Source organism: Oreochromis aureus, linkage group 7 (assembly GCF_013358895.1).
Source record: "Oreochromis aureus strain Israel breed Guangdong linkage group 7, ZZ_aureus, whole genome shotgun sequence".
NCBI classification, from domain to species: Eukaryota; Metazoa; Chordata; class Actinopteri; order Cichliformes; family Cichlidae; genus Oreochromis; species Oreochromis aureus.
In genome coordinates, this window is record NC_052948.1 from 63,724,319 (window position 1) to 63,742,713 (window position 18,395).

Consider the following 18,395-nt stretch of genomic DNA (forward strand, 5'->3'; position numbering starts at 1 on the left):
TTATGCTGCAATAGACGTAGGCTGCCGGGGATTCCCATGATGCACTGGGTGTTTCTTCTCGTCTCTGCTTTTAATCTCTGGCTCTCTTCCACAGTGTGTCTTTTGTCCTCTCTCTCTCCCCTCCCTGAGCCTGGCTCTGGTGGAGGTTTCTTCCTGTTAAAAGGGAGTTTTTCTTCTCCAACGTTACCAAAGCGCTTGCTCACAGGTTGTCGTTTAATTAATGGAGTTCTCTCTGTATTCGAATAGAGTCTTTATCTTACAATATAAAGCAGCTTGAGGTGACTGTTGTTGTGATTTGGTGCTATATAACTAGAACTGAATTGAAACTTGAATTAAGCTTCTCTTGTCAGCTCCCCTCTGCACATGTTTGAGGTGAACTCAGTGAGCGAGCAGGAAAAAAACAACGTACAGCATTCAGAAAGTCAATCAAGAAAAGTGCAACTGGCACATCTCTAAAATCATTACGCTGAGAAAAAAAGCACTCACTTCTCTGTCCATCTCTTAATTGGTCGTCGAGAGATAACGACACAGACACAGCCTTAATGATACTGAGCAGGCAGAGCCACATAAGTGTGAAAGTGACTTTGCTTTATCTGAGACTCCTGGTGAGCTTATTACTGACAGTTAGGGATGTAGTTAGGCAGGCTAATCACTGGTGTTTCCCTCAGCCATCTGCTGCGGTGGTGGAGAGACGACGCAAACGCAACAGCTGCAAAGTTGTCTCAGAACATAATGAAGAGGTTTATCTGGATGAGTGGAGCAGAAGGAGGAAGAGGAGGGGAGTTTAAGAGAGAGCGCAAACAATGAGGCTGACTCTAAACACTGGCTTTTTTTTCTCTAAAGACACCAACGATGAAAAAGTAACAACAAAGAAACATACTATATGCCCCTCCCACACACACACACGCACACTCTGAGTGAGCGCTCATTACGGTATCAGCACCGATTAGATTAATCCCACTGTTAATAGGCTTACAGTCATTTAAAAAACAGATCAGTGAGATGAAAATCATTCCATATCTGCATTTTATAAACACGGCTTTTTAATGACCCACAAAATGAACTTGTCTATATGTGACTTATTTTTGTTTATTTTAAATAAAGAAAGTTACATATAGGAGGGCGGCATGTCTGGTCCACAGATACACGAACAAAGAAAACATATTTTTACACATCGATTTGGGCAAAGGTTAAAAGTTTTCTCAAGTCCAGTAATTGGGTTTCTCTGGCAGACAAACACCCACGTCCACATACTATTAGCTGAGAGTTTTTAAAGTTTGGTAATTAGTTTGCGTTTCTTTGTGTTAAACAGACTCCCTGGTGAAATACCTCCATCTTAAATCTTTAACGCACAAACAACTTTCCACAAAATGATAAATCAGTGTCGCCTAAATCACAGTCTCATTATAAAAGAAAAGTGACGGCTGGAGGAAAGAATTTCCTCCGTCCCCAGCTTTGATTCGACGTGTCCCACCACTTGGTTTCTCTTTGTAAATGCCTGTTTTTGCCTTCTGGACACTTGCAAACATCAAGTTCTGCTCCAAGATTTCCTGCAGCTCGTTCATTTCCGCCTGGACATACAGCTCCAATATCCTGGTAATATCACTGTGTGGATATCCACAGAAACACACAGGAATGCCAGCACACACAGTCATAATTTACACTTGTGTGTGAGAATGTGTGTAAACCACAGCTGTGATAGCATATCCACAAAAGATGTCTCACTGGCAAGTCCAAAAATAAGCACTTAAATGAGTGCCAGCTAGTTAGTACGTTCACACTGCAAAAAAGCCTGACACACATGCACACACACACACACACACACACACACACACACACACACACACACACACACACACACACACAGATACCGGGTAAACAGCCTCAAAGGTCTAATTTTCAGACTTCATTGATCCAGCCACAAACCAATCTTCTTAGCAAGGCTACACCAATATTGAGGCTCACATCAGATTTCTATTACCTGCTTAATTTCCACTGCAATTTCTCGCTATTCTGTTGAAGGAATATTGTCATTCGCACCTCCTGCACACGACTGAAATTAGCCCTCGATTCAACAACAGCATTCATTTTCCAACTTTAGCAAATGAGACAGAGAGATGGGTTTCCTGTTTAGAAACACTTAAGCGTGTGTGTGCAGACAGGCTGGAAACAGTTTTTCTGCAACTTTTCACCCTTTAGAAATAACAGCTTGCTTGAAAACAATGTAACTTTTTTTTTTATTAAAGTAGATTTGTGTAGCATATTGGCTTTGGGAGAAGCAATCATAATGGAAAATTGGACTGCAGAAGTGATAACAAGCTGAAACAAAATAACTGCTCCAATGTAGCTTCACATTGTGCACCCTCTCACTCAGACACCCACAAACAACCACAGACACACACACTGTTGTTATCCATGATCTGTTCTCCGGGTTTTTGGAGTTTAATTTTAATTAATTTTTGTTTATTGTGAGGTTTCCTCTGTTTCTTGGTTCAGTTATTATGTAGATTTGATATTCATGTATTGCTGTAGTCTTTCCAGTCTTCAGTTCTTAGTTCCAGTTTCTGTAGAGTTTAGAGTTTATTTGTTCCTCCAGTATGTCCCATCTCACCCTCCTGTTTCTTTCCCCTTGTGTCAAGTTTCTCCCTGTATTTAGTTATTGTTTCTAACTTCCTATTTTATTTTGGTAGTCATTTGTCTCCCTTGCCTTGTATCTAGTTTGACTCTTCTCTGTTCTTCATGTCTCAATCTCCTCCTCTTTTTCCACTATCTCTTGTTGCCTGGATCAACAAGGTCCGTGTCAGGTGTTGAGGAACCAGGGCACCCCGATGAGAAGTGGTCTACTGGAACAAGATGGCATCGATGGGCAAGAGATGAAAATAGGACGCTGTTGGAATGTTACTACGCAAGTAACCCCAGCGGAAGAGGTTACATGAATAGGATGAGGAACCTATGGCATCTTTGATACCCAACATCGATATTGACAGGATGTGGAGGGTGAAGGTAATAGTGGTCCCAGTGGTAATCGGAGCACTAGGTGCAGTGACTCAAGCTAGGCGAGTGGCTCCAGGAGATCCCAGGAACAACACCTGAGATCTCTGTCCAGAAGAGCACAGTCCTAGGAATAGCTAAGATACCGAGCAGGACCCTCAAGCACCCAGGCCTCTGGGAGAGGAGCTTGAAGGATAGACCGCCAGCAGGGGCGAGAGGGGAAGTTTTTTTTTAGAGAAATAGAGAGATAAAGAGATAGTATTTACTCATCTCTCTTGTGTGCTTCCTGCCTGTCTCAATGTGTCTTGGATTTGTCTTCTGGTTTTGTATGGGATTTGGGATTTATGCCATTTGCTTTTGGAATTTGCAAAAATCTTAATAAATGTCTGATTTAGTCTGCCTCACGTTTGGAGCCATGAACAGAGCTTTTAGGCTGTTTCCATCGAGGTGTTTTCAAAGCTGACGTGGTGAGTGAGGGCTTATGTCATGACCCTCATTTTAAAGTCAACCAAGTTTTGGATTCCCGCGTTTCTCTTGAATTTCTGTTCCTGCTTTGATTTTTTTCCATTTTTCGACTCCCTCTGTCACATGTTTGCGTTCATGCCTTCATCTCCTCGTTTCCACTTCTGTGTCATTTGTCTTGTGTTTATTTCCTGTTTTACTTTGGGAAAAACAATGGTCTTTTTTTGCCAGGTTCAAATCGCATATTTATCCATTAGCATTCTTTTAAAAAGTTAGGAAAGACAGCTCTGCACTATTTGTGGGGTTTGCTTCAGCTGGTCTTATGGTTTGTGCCAGACTCAAAGTGTAATCTCCAAAAGGCCGCTCACCTCAACATTTTTCCTGCGGTCAGGTTTTGTTTACAGTCGAGCCAACTGGACCTAAATGCAACATGAAGTCGATAGCTGTGGTCATTCGCAGACACATTCATATAAGTGCTTTATTGAACACTTGCCAGTGAATTCCGCACTCTGAGATCACTCTCCTCCTCTGTGTCTTAAATTGTCTCTCTCTCCCACCTCTGCCCGTCTAGCCTTCTCTTCCTCCCTCCCCTCCTCCGTGTCAGAGAGCTCAGAAAGGAAATTGAGGAACGTTATGCATCATTGACACTCAGCAGTTCATCAGGTATTCAAAGCCATGTGCATCTGTTTGGACACACACACACACGCACAGAACTAATCTAAAGGACTGGACGAAAATCAGAATAAAAGGATCTGAACTGGGAATAAAAAGGGCTGCAGGGAATAACATTACAAAAGATATTCCGCATGAATAAAGAATAAAGAAGGAAAAGTATTGAAGGCATGACAGAAGACCAGAGGAATACTGAAGACTTTGATGTCTGCTATGAAACGCTTCCTGCTGCTTTTCGCTCTGCCTCCTCGGGCTGCGTCTCGCTGATGTCTAATAAACGTGGCATCTTTTTGGCTCGAACCAGCGAGCCTGAGCGAGGACGGTGCCGGCACAGTTTTACCAAGCGTCTGTATGAGCAGAGTTACTTACCGAGGCCTAAAATTTCATTAGTTTAATTCGAGGAGTGGCAGCTCATGCATGAATGTGTATAAAAATATCCATTAACAGAAAAGATTATGGATTTATCCATTATATACTAACATTCTCTAATCCTGTGATGATTAGCACAGCAGGTACGAGATAGATAATAACTTCCATTTCATTTTCTGTGCAGTACGCACTCGCACCTCTGATTCTGAAAGCCTAAATATCCGGGTCTATAAAGTGATTAGTTCCCCTTTGCTGATTCTGTACTGTGTAACGATATTCTGCTCCTATCTTCACTTATCCCAGCAAAGCCCCTAAATATCCCTGTTATCTGAAGACACTGCACAGAGCAGTAGGTAAATTATAGCTTGCTTCAAGTCATTTCTCTTTTGAGGAAGCTGAAATTTCTTGAAAGAATTTTATTTTAAATCACTGTGGATTTTAACACCTAAATATCCGTTCACTGAGGCTAACAGGGAAAGTCTTAGAAAAGTGAGGTTTGTTAGAACATCCGCGTTTACATCATATAAGGCGCATGAATAATACAGCATCGTGCTGCATCCCAGAGGAGGGACCAGATTTGGCTCACAGGCCTCCACTTTGGGCATTGCTGACTGGGACTGAGGGCACTCTGCTTTGCCAGAGGCTGAATACATTTACCTGTCCTATCTCTGATTAGCCTGAGCCAAACTCAGCTGCAACCTTTTCATAAAGCATCGACCTACCAAGCCTAATTTTAGCAAAACCAGCACACTTAGAATGAAGCTTTTTATTGTGATGTGAAGACGCTCATAAACCTTCATGGTGGCCTTGCCCGTCTCGTTTTCTTGCATTTAAAAAATAGATTAAAAAAAAAAAAAGCCAGTAAGAGATAAAAAAAAGGCACCACTCAACTTCTTTATCAGCACCTGCTGATTATGCTTTCCCCCAATGGCGAGAATATATGGAAGGCAAAAAGACAGAGGGTGGGGGAGGAAATGCAAACACAGCTGTTTCAGCAGCTGATGCTGTATTACTGAGTACGACCCAGAAAGAAAGTTGGATGTTTCCGACATCAAGGCGCCGGTCAAAGCTATTAACTTTAGTGACAATGGAGGCGAGGTTTGGAGTGTCAGAAAGCTTCCCTCGATGCTGCGCACTACGTAGGAGTCTAGTTCTGATTATGTGAGCCTCTTTACACAATACTGACAGTTTAATATGAATTTTTAATTTTGTGAAGCTGCAGAGCTGTTCAAAGCAGAGAAGAGTGGCAATGCACAGTCCTGCTCGCTCGGTTTTTAAATTGTTTTTCTCCGGTCTGCAATAAGAAGGCAATGAGCGCAGCCTTTAGCGCCCCTCAGAATTCAATGACCTTAAATCTGCAGCAAGCTGATAGAGTTGTTGATTGGCCTCGGTGACTCGAGCAGAACTTTTCAGCTGCAGAGGCTAAAAAGTTTCCCGTCGCAACTAAAACAGCATGCAGAACGGGAACCGTGCTGATATATTGGTGGCTCTCTTTGCATTTCATTTTAAATCTATGGTGTAATTAGCCGTCTAACTCATGATGTGACGGCAGGCGTCCATAGCTCAAAATAACTGATGTTGTGACTATGCAGTCACCTCAGTTTTAAGTTCTCAGCTTGATGGACTCCTTCTGGACTTCCTTCTGACTACAGTGTTTAAAGGGGACCTGTTATGATTTTTCTTATTACCTGTCATATATTAAATTCCAGTGGTGAGTGTTCATATTATACATGACCAAAGTTTATGTAGTCCTTGTGAACTTCAGACTGTCCTAAGAACCAGATCCACGCATCAATGTGTTGTGCTAGTGCAGACTGGGTTTTGGCATAAAAGACAAACAAAAAAACCCAAACTGTTGTTATTTACAACGAGAAGACTGCATGTGAGAAGCGACAGCTCAGATTTTTGCAGCAGCCTCTTGCATATGCATTTCTGGGAGATCCTTTCTCAAGCAAGAAAATAAGAGAGTCTAAGGAGCTTGGAAAGAAAAGCGTCTGGACTTGTTTAAGTTGCTTAAGCAAGCAACTTAAAGCAACTCAAGCAACTTAAAGAAGTCCGGACGCTTTTCTTTCCACGCTCCTTAGACTACGATGACCTGGATGACTGAGAACCTTCACAGACAAGAAAATAAGAGAATATTTAAATCACGTGTGCCAGCTGATTTGCTAACGTTTGAGATGTGCAGTTTGGTGATAACTGAGGTGACATTTATTGCCGAAAAAGCATCTTTACTTTTTGCACTTAATATGGTGGCAGTTACTGCTGCATGGAGGAGGCGTCACACAGATTTAAGAGCAAGTGCTTGAAAAAAGACATTTCTCCAATCGTCTAAATTTATTTGCAATTCCAGACAAACGTGATAAAAACTTATAGAATTTGCTCACTGAACTTCTAGATGACCTGGAACTTCCAAGTTAAAGGAGTCATGCAACACCAGCGGCATGCTGTTGGTTCTGTGGCAGGAATTTGAGAAGCCCGGCGACGGGGTTCAAAATAGCAGAAGAACAGTGAGAACAAAGGGATGATGAAGATGACTCTTTGATGGGTGTCAGGCTGATCCATGGATTTATGTTAATGGACTTTATAAACAACATTTTTCCTCAATGAAGTTTTGTGACACTCACATTAAACTGTTATAGTTTCAGGACCATGGACAGCGCACAAGGTTTTCAGAGTGAAATCCACACAAATTCAGCTGCATTTTAACAATTCATGAGCTGTACACACACACACACACACACACACACACACGCATACACGCCTGCCCGCCCGCCCGCCCACGCACGCACGCACGCACGCACTTGAAGGGATGGAGTTTGTTTTATGCTACAGAAAGCAGTCCCACAATATTGTTGCACAGTTTACAGTCTTACATCGGAGGCTGTTAACTACCAAACCCTCTTTCCATTATGGCGAATGCCTGCCAGACTGCTGCTCTAGGCCTACATTTAACACACTTGTATGACCTATGACCTACATTTGACCTGTAGCATATATTTATATGCTTTTCTGGACACAGTCAACAAGCTGCTTCTGTCCTGTTAGTAAATTACCCAAAGCTGAATATCATCTCATAGTTTCCTGCCAGATTTGATAAGCTGATGCGCCCGTGTTTAGAAAACAAAACCAACTTTGCATTTTTTCTACATCTGCATCTGTACGATGTCAAGAAGACTGGATATCCTTGTGTGGTCATCCCACACGCAGGGCTCTGACCGCACAGACGTCCCACCTGAGGATTAACTGAGGAGCTACACCAAGTGCCCAGCAGAAGATATAAAGAATTATGGGTAGCACTTTATAATACAGGCCATGAATAAGAGTGGATCCCCTGTAACTACATGGCAATTCAAGGTATTTTATTTAAATTTAAATTTAATTCTACTTATTAATATTTACACAGGTAGGCACACTAGAATGAGGGGGTGACAAGTCAGGTTTTACAGGAAAGAAAGAAATAATTATACTGTAAGTATATGTAGGTACTGCAAGTAATTACAAGTAGTGTGCAATTTCGTGGTAATTCTGCTGAAAAACAATGTTTCCCCATCTAACATGAGAAACAGGCTGTACTACACTGTCAGGTCTATGTGACTTCAGCTGTTTTCTTTCACAGTTACTGTTCAAATGAGTGCTTCCTTTCCTGTAAGGTCCCTGAAAGTTGGGCGAGGTTAATCCACTCTGTAATGTGATCGTCACCCTAAAAAGCACCGGTGTACTTACAATGTTAGACGAGGGTGTGTTGTTTGTTTTACACAGTACTTACATTATTTCTTTCCTGAAAAACCTGACTTTTTACCACCTTATTCTCATATACCTACCTTTAAGTATTTATAGGTAAATATAATTACTTAATTTGAAATAAAATACCACGAAATTCCATTTACATTTTTCCCATTACAGGGGAATCAAGCCCTTTATCACAGGCTGCATTACAAAGTGTTACTAAATGCATTGTGAATCATGCAAAGCTACCCTACCGAGTCCAACAATGGATCAGATTACTCGTGCTCTGAAAGCAGCTGCTTGCAGCACTGAATCCACAAAACAAACTGACCACCTTAAAGCTTTTGTTTTAGTTTTCTGGTCCGCACCTCTGCTCTTATTAGCATTGTTTTCAGCATTAAGTGACAGCAACACACACACAGGCTGCATGGACCAAACAATAGGCAGGCTAATTTGGCATCTCACAGCTGAACTCAATCGAAGCGCCAGAGAAACTTTACGATAATACGTCTGTCTGCTGCTTTCAGGGGTTTTTTCTGCCCCCAAAGAAACAAAGCAATCAGCAACAGCAAAACTTCAAACCACACAGCTTTTAAAAGCTGTGCACAATGGCCAAATGTTTCTGTTTAGAATCGGACAACGTGCTAACTGTGCCTTCTTTCTGTTATGATGTGGAAAAAGATAACACTCACTCATCCCTGCTACATAATGCAACTTTATGCAAGGGTTACTCTCTCCAAATCCCCCATTTAAACTAACAAAGACTGCAGAGGACTCTAATTATCTGCTACTGACAGCCTCCCTTGGGGGATTTCTCTGTGTGATCAGTATTTATCGGTGTCTCGTGGATTCAAAGCGATAGGACAGAGCGGACGAGAGCAGAATGAAAGCCTGAGCCGACTTACTCACCTGAGGTGTCATACCATGGCACAGGTACATGATGGGGACGTTGTCAGTGTCAGGTCCTTGGTCCAGACACAGGTCGTCTCTCAAGCTGTTCTTCAACTGAAAAACAGAGTGAAGGTCAAAATGAAGACGGGACGTTTCTCTACCTAAAACTGACATTATAGGCAGTGTACACATTATAACAAGAACAAGGATTGAATGGAGCAGGTGGAGGAGGAGGTCTTTCACATACACGCTTACACTTAGAGACTTATGGAGGGCCGATGAAACATATTTTTAGTTTTGGTTTGTCTGTCATGTGAGGATGTGAAGCAGGCAGAGAGGACTCAAACTGCATGACTTGATCGACTTTAACAGCTTTATTGGTGAAGCTCAGGAAACAAAATGACAAGACTGCAGTCTAAACCGATTTCATAACAGAGCAAACAGGACACATGAGGAGGGAATGACAACATGAAGGGGAACAGAGGAAAACTAAGGACCTAAATGCGTAAGACGATGGGCGACAGGTGGAAAACAGCTGGAACAAATCCAACTAACGAAACAGGGAAGCAAAACTAAACATAACGCACATGAGATGAGGGACTGTCAAAATAAAACAGGAAGCAATAAGAACACTGAGACTCAGACAAAGACACGTGAGCTTGACAATCGCATGGGGAATAACAGACATGGAAACACACGAAACACCGGGGAGACAAAACAAAGCAAGCAACAGCCAAACTAGAAGACGAGAACCACACAGGACAGGGCCAAGAGAGGAGGACGCACCGAGGAAAGACTGGAGACTGAACACGAGAGAAACAAAATTAAAGAAGAACTAAGAACTAGAAATGTAACAAAATCAGAGGATCTCCTAAAGTGAAGATCAGAATCTCAATATTCCACAAGTCTTAACAAACACAGGACCCAGAGACCCAGGACATCTAAGGTCTGAAGTTAAGAACAGAAAGCAAAAACTTAACTGTTTTTGTTCAAGAAATCTCTTTACAAAAGTCAAAAGTTGTGTATTTAAGAATACATTTTTCATTCAAACATTTTTATACGTTATTTTATGTTTTTTTCCCTCTAATTTAAGAGAAATGCCCCGTCTGTGCTGATGAAACTGCTTTTGAGTCCACTGTTGTTGATCCTTTGATATTTTGGAGGGACAACTTATTAAAGAGCTGTAATTCCTTAACCCTTCCTTTTTAATGGGCTGTTAATCCCCTCAAATTAAATCCGAGAGAGTGTGCTTTAAACCCAAATTCATTATTTTACTGTCACTTGAAAGTGTTTTGGGAGTATAATAAAGAAGCCAGCTAAGACAGCGATGATGTGGTCCTTTCACCACAACCAAGAAAATGAAAAAGTTAGAGAAAGAAGACGCACTGTTTAAATATTTCTTCATAAAGATACAACGTGCGTCTGGTTTTCCTTATGGATATGTCTTTGTATTCCTCTCATAAATGGAAGACAAGTGAAGCAGTCTCCTTCTCCCTCTCTATCTGGCTGTCTCTCTACATTATTAATTACTCCATTATGACAGAGTGGTGCACTACACAGCTTTAGCTGCGTGGCTAAAGTGAAGACAAATGGAACCACTGCGGGCTAATTACTGCTCGCCGGGAGAGTTATGCAAACACTTTACACTAACATTCACCTTTTTTGGCAGCTGCAGAATCATATTTCAAAAAGAAAGAGCATCTTTGCTTTTTGGGTCACAGGCTATTTCCTCAGTTTGGCCACATTCCACAAAAGATTATGAACTAATTGTTCAAAGTAGGCAAAAGAAAAGCTAAAAAAGAACTTCAGGTTGTCCTTGCTCCTTCAGCACAAGAAGGTGTCCCTTCTGCTTCATGGCTTGTTTTCTGATCTTAGCAATTATCGCAGCGAGCACAGTGCTATTAACCCCTAACCCTCAGAGAGGGAGGATCCTTCAGCAGGCCAAGATCGCTCTGCATCGAGCCCATGTCGTAGCCAATGTCCGAGGCCACGCTACCCATGGAAGGGTTTTGGCCTAAAGTGAATAATTTACCCTGGTGTCTGTAGGATACCGTTACATTAGATATACCTTGGGCAAGATACTCAACCCCCGAGCCCTCCGATACATCCGCAGGATGTGCACAGAAAAAACAGTGGCTGTGTGCACGTATGAGCCCAGCATTTTATAAATACAGTGACTTGCTGCTTAAAAGTCCTTGGAGTGGTCATTACATCTAGAAAGTAACTAATATATCAAAATGAAGAATAATAATCTGAACCATCTGTAATTGTTGTTCAGTTAATCGTGTTAGTTTCTGCTGCATTTCCATTTCATGCCATCACTTCCTCATGTGATTTAAACTTTCAACACTATAAAGTGTCCTTGTTATGAAGTCTTGTCCTTGTGTGTAATTATTTTCAGTCACATGCTGAAATGCTTGTCAAACAAACATAGAAAAGAATTATTCTGATGTATACAGCAAAACTAATTACAGAATTTGTGTCCATTTTCCCTTTCTCTCAAAGGGCAACTTAAGTATAGAGTTGAGGTTAGTAACCTTTGATGACTTAGTCAAATCTGATGCCAGCAGAGGAGCTAACAGTGAAGGGTTAGCAGTTTGAATCCCAGTCAGCGTATTCATTTCACTCTGGTAATCAGTATTAACTAATATTAACTATTAGCTAGATACCTGAAACTACAGTATCGATATCATAGTGTGAAACCAAACTGTTTAATTTGTATAAAAATCCAGCCTTGGTAATATACAGCAGAGATTTTTGTACTTTGACCGTGTTCGCTTGAACACTTTACAGATAATAACAATCTCTTATGCTGCTTCATGAAGTCATGTGACATGAAGTGACATGAATCTTTGTGCACTGACTGATGCACTCACACATGCATTATTTTCCTCTGTCTCTCTTCCACAGCATGTCTTTATCCTGTCTTCCTTCTCTCACCCCAACCGGTCGCAGCAGATGGCCCCGCCCCTCCCTGAGCCTGGTTCTGCCGGAGGTTTCTTCCTGTTAAAAGGGAGTTTTTCCTTCCCACTGTCGCCAAAGTGCTTGCTCATAGGGGGTCATATGATTGTTGGGTTTTTCTCTGTATGTATTATTGTAGGGTCTACCTTACAATATAAAGCACCTTGAGGCGACCGTTGCTGTGATTTTGAGCTGCATAAATAAAATTGAATTGAATTGAATTAGTCAAATGTGACTGGTTTAGATTCCATGTGATATCAACGGTCACAAAGCTGTGGATAACGCGAGAAGAAAAAATGATTCATTTCCCGAAAAGTAAAGAATTTGAAAAATGAAAAACCATGAAAATGGTTCTTTTTATACAGTCTATAGTTTTTCCCGTATTTAGGCTAAAATTGATGAAATTATAGAAAAAGTGGTCAATGAAGTTAAGTTTCTTAATTTTACCAAAAAAGATGTGTATAGTTATTGTTTCTTAAAACATAAGCTTATTACTCAGGTCTCTAAGTTCTCCACGTTTTCTGAGTTGTTGGAGATGTTTTTTCGCCTTTTTTTCCGATAACACCTTCAGGTTTGGGTGACATTTATCTAAATTTTCCATTCCTGCACATTCCACACAACAAACTGTTTATTATCTGAAATAAAATATTCACGAGCAGAGCTCTGATAACGGCGATAACTGCAGTGTCATGAGGACTGATGTTACTCGAATGGTTATATGAATGCACACATTGAGGAAACCTGGCTGTTAATAGCTGACATTGAACTGATGAGCTGCGGTAAAAGTTCATCTTTGTGAATCTCACAGGTTTTCTTTAACAGCAGGTAAACATTGAGTGGAGCCATCTTTACTCTGACCTCTAAAAAGAGCTGATTTAAATAGAAATGTCTGTTTATGCATTCAAGCTCTGGTCTGAGTTTGGTCTGCTCCAGAGCAAGCTCAGACATCATTAACGTTGGCAAAATACAAACATTACTTTTGAAAGCTGAATGAAAAGGCTCGATGGGTCCACATTCACACTAAACCGAGTCTCAAAGGTGAAGTATTTGGAGTTTATGATGAATGACAGACAGGCAAAACTTTCATTTCCGACAGTTTATTTTCTCCACTTGCAGCACAGCTGGCCTCATCCAACCTACAGAACCCGCCATTCATCGGGATCACGGATCACATCTCTGCCTTGGTTTGCAACCCATCGCTCCTCTGCATCACGTCAGAGACAGTCCTGTGGAGGTTTCAGTTTGTTTTTGATCCATTATTGAAGGCTGGGTGAAGCTTTCTGTTCACAATATCTCACGCTGCTTTTGGACATATCACAGCTCTGCAATAATTTGACTTTTTATCAATCCCCTGAGGGAATTTCTGTTTTACTTTTGGCCCATTTCATAGAGGGTCAGAGGTCAGGCTCGATTACACAGCCAGTCACCGGACTGGACACCGGATGATTCAGTATTTTGCTCAGTGGAGGTAAGGAAGCAGGAGGATTTAATAGTTGTTGAGATACATCAGTCTGGGCTCGACCAGCTGATAACTATTCCATCAATCAGGCCGTGCTCTCGAGTCCAGGAGGCATCACATCAGGGGCCTGTTCCATTTTACTCATGAAGGCAATTTTTGCTGTACTTGTATTCCCATGCTATGCCCCTTTGTACTCCATAATATCTAAAATTTTAGTTTAGTTTACATTATTTTCAGAAGTTAAAGGTCTCTAACATATAATACTGTGTAGAAGTCAGAGAAAACCATTCTTTATGTTTCATTAGGAAAATGGGAAATAGAAGCAGCGATTTAGTGAAACATGTCAACATGAATGGAAATTAAGTAAATAAGGCAACAAAGAGCTTAGAAGTCAAGCTTTGGTGTGATCACCTTTTTTCTTTGGCACAGTCTGAACTCACTGAGGTGGCCTATCTGTCATTTCAATGAGTGGTCTTCAGGAAAAATTCTCCAGGCTTCTTGAAGAACATTCAAAGCTCTTCTTTGGATGTTGGCTAACATTTGTTCTGCCAAGATGATCGCACGCTGCTTCAATAATGTCAAGGTCCGATCCATGACTGATGCTGTTCCACTCTGTGTTTGTATCTCCAGGTGTGCTCTTACTGCACCTGCAGTGTGTTCAGGATCGTTGACAAGCATTTTTCTTTGTGATTCCATCGATTTTAACAAAGACGTCCGCCACTACTAGCTGAAATGCAGCCCAAACCATGACCGATGCTCCACCGTGTTTAACACATGGCTCTAACTCTTCTGTTGTGGCTCTCGCCTGACTTCTTCCAGATTCTTTTCCAATTGAATTTTTCTCTGTTTCCCTTGTTTAAGAATGGCTTCTTGACAAAACCCCTCCTGCTTTTGATGGTGCTTCAGTTCACAGTCGATGGGTCAGCTGAAGGTCCAATCTCTGGGTTTAAAAAAAAATTCCTGGAATTTCCCCTGAAATACACGATTTTCAGAATTTATTTTTGCAAGTGGAATATTTGTTGAACAAATGTTAAAGCACTGTCTGTGCTGTGTTCAGTGGTTGCCTTGTGTGAGCTGTGTGTTCCTGCAGCTTTGACTTCATGCTAAATAAGAGATGAGTGTGTAAACAGATGGTTGTCACATCAGAACGCATGTCGCGCTCTCTCCCACTGCTATCTCCCGCAAGATATTGTTTTTTTGGCAAATATGAAACCTTCCTATCTGCATCGCTCACATGTCACCGTGGCAACGCTTTCCTCTGACACTCTTGAAGCCAAGCCCCGCACGTGCTCAGTAGTGTCAACAAATAACTCCATCCGGCCCACATCGTGATTGAAGTGTTTATCGAACAACAGCACAAGAGGTGACGCGGAGGCTGCTTTCAGAACTGGAGATTCGATTGCTGCCGCTAATGTCTGCCCCCCACCCAGCCGCCCCTCCACCCTACCCCACCCCACCACCCACACATCTATCAACACATAACTCTTTTCTTCTTCTATTCAGCGACAGAATTGATGTTCCACAGAGACTGAATAAAACTGAAAGAAGTCCTTTTTAACCACAGGTGGGAAAACAAAAACTGTTTGCATCCAGCTTGCAGACAACAGGTGATTCAAAGTTATTTAAAAAATAAAATAAAAGAGAGAACTTACACCTGTAGCTCTCCCATGAGAACAAGCATGTCCCATATGCCTGAAAATAAGAGGCTTCAACCTGGTGGTTTCCTTTTTCGGTGATTCCAAGTAAAATCAGTGAGTGCCTCCCACCTGAGCCCCACCGAATCAGCTATTTGTTTGTACAGCAATTATAGTATTCATGTAGTACACTTCATAGGTACAAAAGGATATCCACATTTCCTGGCCTGAAAATCGCATCCAGGCTCTCCCACAAACCTGGAACCAAATCAGTTTCACACCAGCATCAGTGATCAAAAACACTGAACTAAATGTATTTAAAGTGACTTTTCACATGCAGCTGCAGACAGTCTGTCCAGAACACTGCAGTGATATTTGTTCACAGATTGAAATTCAGTCATTAAATGATGTCAGACAACTTTAAAGGTCTAAAAATCAGTCTCGGCCAGACTGAATCAGATATCATGCACTCTGTAAACCCGAGTCCACTGGCACAGCAGGAGGGATCCAAAATGAATACGGATCACGGATTCAGACCAGATCCAGTTCAGCTCTGGTCCTTTCCCAGCTCATCCTGTCCGAATCATAATGGCTTCATTTTCCCTGATGCGATTTGTTCCTTTATTTAAAAAGGCTCCTTTGCTCTAAGCTACACTAATTTATTTAATATATATAAAAACTTGGCACGGTGGTTAGCACTGTTGCCGCACAGCAAGAAGGTCCTGAGTTCAATTCCACCATCAGGCCGGGGTCTTTCTGTGTGGAGTTTGCATGTTCTCCCCGTGTTTGCGTGGGTTCCCTCCGGGTACTCCGGCTTCCTCCCACCGTCCAAAAATATGCAGTTTGTGGGGATAGGTTAACTGGATAATCCAAATTGTCACTAGGTGTGAATGGTTGTCTGTCCCTGTGTGTTAGCCCTGCGACAGACTGGCGACCTGTCCAGGGTGTACCCTGCCTCTCGCCCTATGACAGCTGGGATAGGCTCCAGCGCCCCCCGCGACCCTGAAAAGGATAAGTGGAAGCGAATGGATGGATGGATATATAAAAACTGAAGCAGTTCTTATAACGTGCTTCTTTTTAATGATAAAACTTTAGATGAAAAAAACCCTGGAAAGTCGCCCTGTTTATTTATTTTTTCAGAAATCTGAAACTATGACTGAACTGGAGAACATTAAAGCAGAGGTTTTATCCAGTAATAGCAAAAAAGTGAGGTTGTTACATTTCATCAGTAGATTAATCTTTTACTAAATATTTATTGAAACATAGAAATGATCATTAACTTTATGTCACGGCCAGGCGGATCAGCTGCACGCTGATCAGCACTCTCTATCTGTTTCTCTCCGCTTCTCTCTCGCCGGGGCGGAACTCACTGTGGGTTCACGCCCTCGGCCCACGCCCTCGGGAGATGAGACACCTGGGTCTCATTAAGATGATCAGCATTTAAGCCAGGAGGTGACTGCTGTTCGTCGCTGGATCGTTGTCTACCACGCGTTAGTGAAGCCAAGCTACAGCAAGTTAAGTGTGTTACCTTTGTGCATTGTATTTAACCCTGTCTCCCTGTCTACAGAGCGCCCTGGATTTCCCCCCCGTGTGATTCCCGAGTGGCAAGTGTTGGAGTGAGAACCAGTGATCGTGTGTGTGGATGATCTGAAGAATGCTTGCTTTTCCCTGGACTTCCCTGGAGACCCCTTTTCCCTCACGCAGCTGTACATAGCCCCCCCCCCCCGCACCCTCTTGTATATACACCTGGTGAATTGTAAATAAATCTTTCTTGTGTACATCAGAGACCGGAGTCCTGCGCTTGAGTCCTCCTCCAAACCGTAACACTTTAGAAAAAACAGTTTATTTTATTAAACACTGTCTTGAGGATAATAACGTCACAGACTGTTTCTCCTGCCAGGTCACAGCTGAGTAATTAGATTTAAAAATCAAGAAGAAAAATAAGATTCCAGCTTCATTTAATCAAAATTAAATTGGAATAAATGATGACAGCAGATGTTCTAAAAAAATTACATATTTAATATCAAAGTTTTATTCTGTCTATGGACGACGAAGCTAATTGAAATGAACCTTTTTAAACTTCCTGTTTTTTAATATAAATATGACGGCCGGCACTGACACGTGTTCATATTCAGGGTGAACAGTCCCAGAGCTGATTGGACCAACTCTGATCAGCTGTTCTGGCAGCTCTGAGTTTATTTTTAAACTCAATGATTGTTTTACCTGCTTCCTCGAAGAGGGCCCAGGTGTCACAATCTGAAGACCAAATCTCATTTCAGCTTACAAGTTATTATTTTTATTTCAGAGTAACAGAAGCATGCACTGGTACTGTGGACATTTTATCTGATTTCCTGTCATTCAAGAAAACTCAAGAAAGTGAATTTTGGGCAAAGCTTAAATAATCATATCAGCTGGTGGGATAGGGTCAAAATAACCTGGAGGTCTCCTTTGTACCCACATTTTGTTCGTCTTGCTGTATCAAATTATTTACCCAATACAGATCTTTGTTTTTAACCCTTACAAGTGTCATGTTTCCATCTCATGTCTGAGGATCTGTTCCTAAATGGGCAAACATGAGGATCTGAGGAGGTTTGAAAAAGGGACAAATCTCTAAAACTGCAGATTTGTGGGGCGTTCCCGGTCTGCAGGGGTCATGAAAAGCGGTCCAAGGAAGGAACAGGGGTGAACCAGCGACAGGGTCATGGGTGGCAAAGGCTCTTTGATGCATGTGGGAGTGAAGGCTGTCCCCTGTGGTTTTGACCCAACAGAAAAGCTACTAAAACTGAAACTGCTGAAAAATGTAAGGCTGGTTCTGATAGAAAGGTGTCAGAATACACAGAGCATCACAGTTTGTTGGCACCAGTCAGGATGCCATCTGCCACAAAGCAAAGATGGTTCAGGAACGGTTTGAGGAGCACAAAAAACGAGTTTGAGGTGTTGACTTGGCCTCCAGAGTCACCAGATCTCAGTCCAAACAAGTCAGAGCCACGGAGGAATTAAAGGGTCTGTTGCTAACATGTTGTTGGCAGATATACAGCACACTTTCAGGGGTCTAGTGAAGTCCATGCTTCGGTACACTTAACTTACAATATGGCAAACGTTTTTGTTTTTTCACCAATGCAGAAACAGGATGCTTACCAAAGCTACAATCCAGTTATAAGTTTTAAATGTTTTATGGGTTAAAGGGTGACCGAGATCTCAATTAAAAATGACATTAAATGGTTAGTAAG

At 41.8% G+C, this 18,395-nt stretch overlaps 1 protein-coding gene across 1 annotated transcript in view; it reads right to left on the minus strand.

The window, feature by feature from the left end:
• The window catches only part of LOC116311308 (polypeptide N-acetylgalactosaminyltransferase 18-like), a 295,782-nt gene that overhangs the window by 132,115 nt on the left and 145,272 nt on the right, over positions 1–18,395 (minus strand). Inside the window, exon 9 of the mRNA XM_039615283.1 lies at positions 9,130–9,225. Coding sequence (XP_039471217.1) covers positions 9,130–9,225 — 96 coding nt within the window. The remainder of the gene's footprint in view (positions 1–9,129; positions 9,226–18,395) is intronic.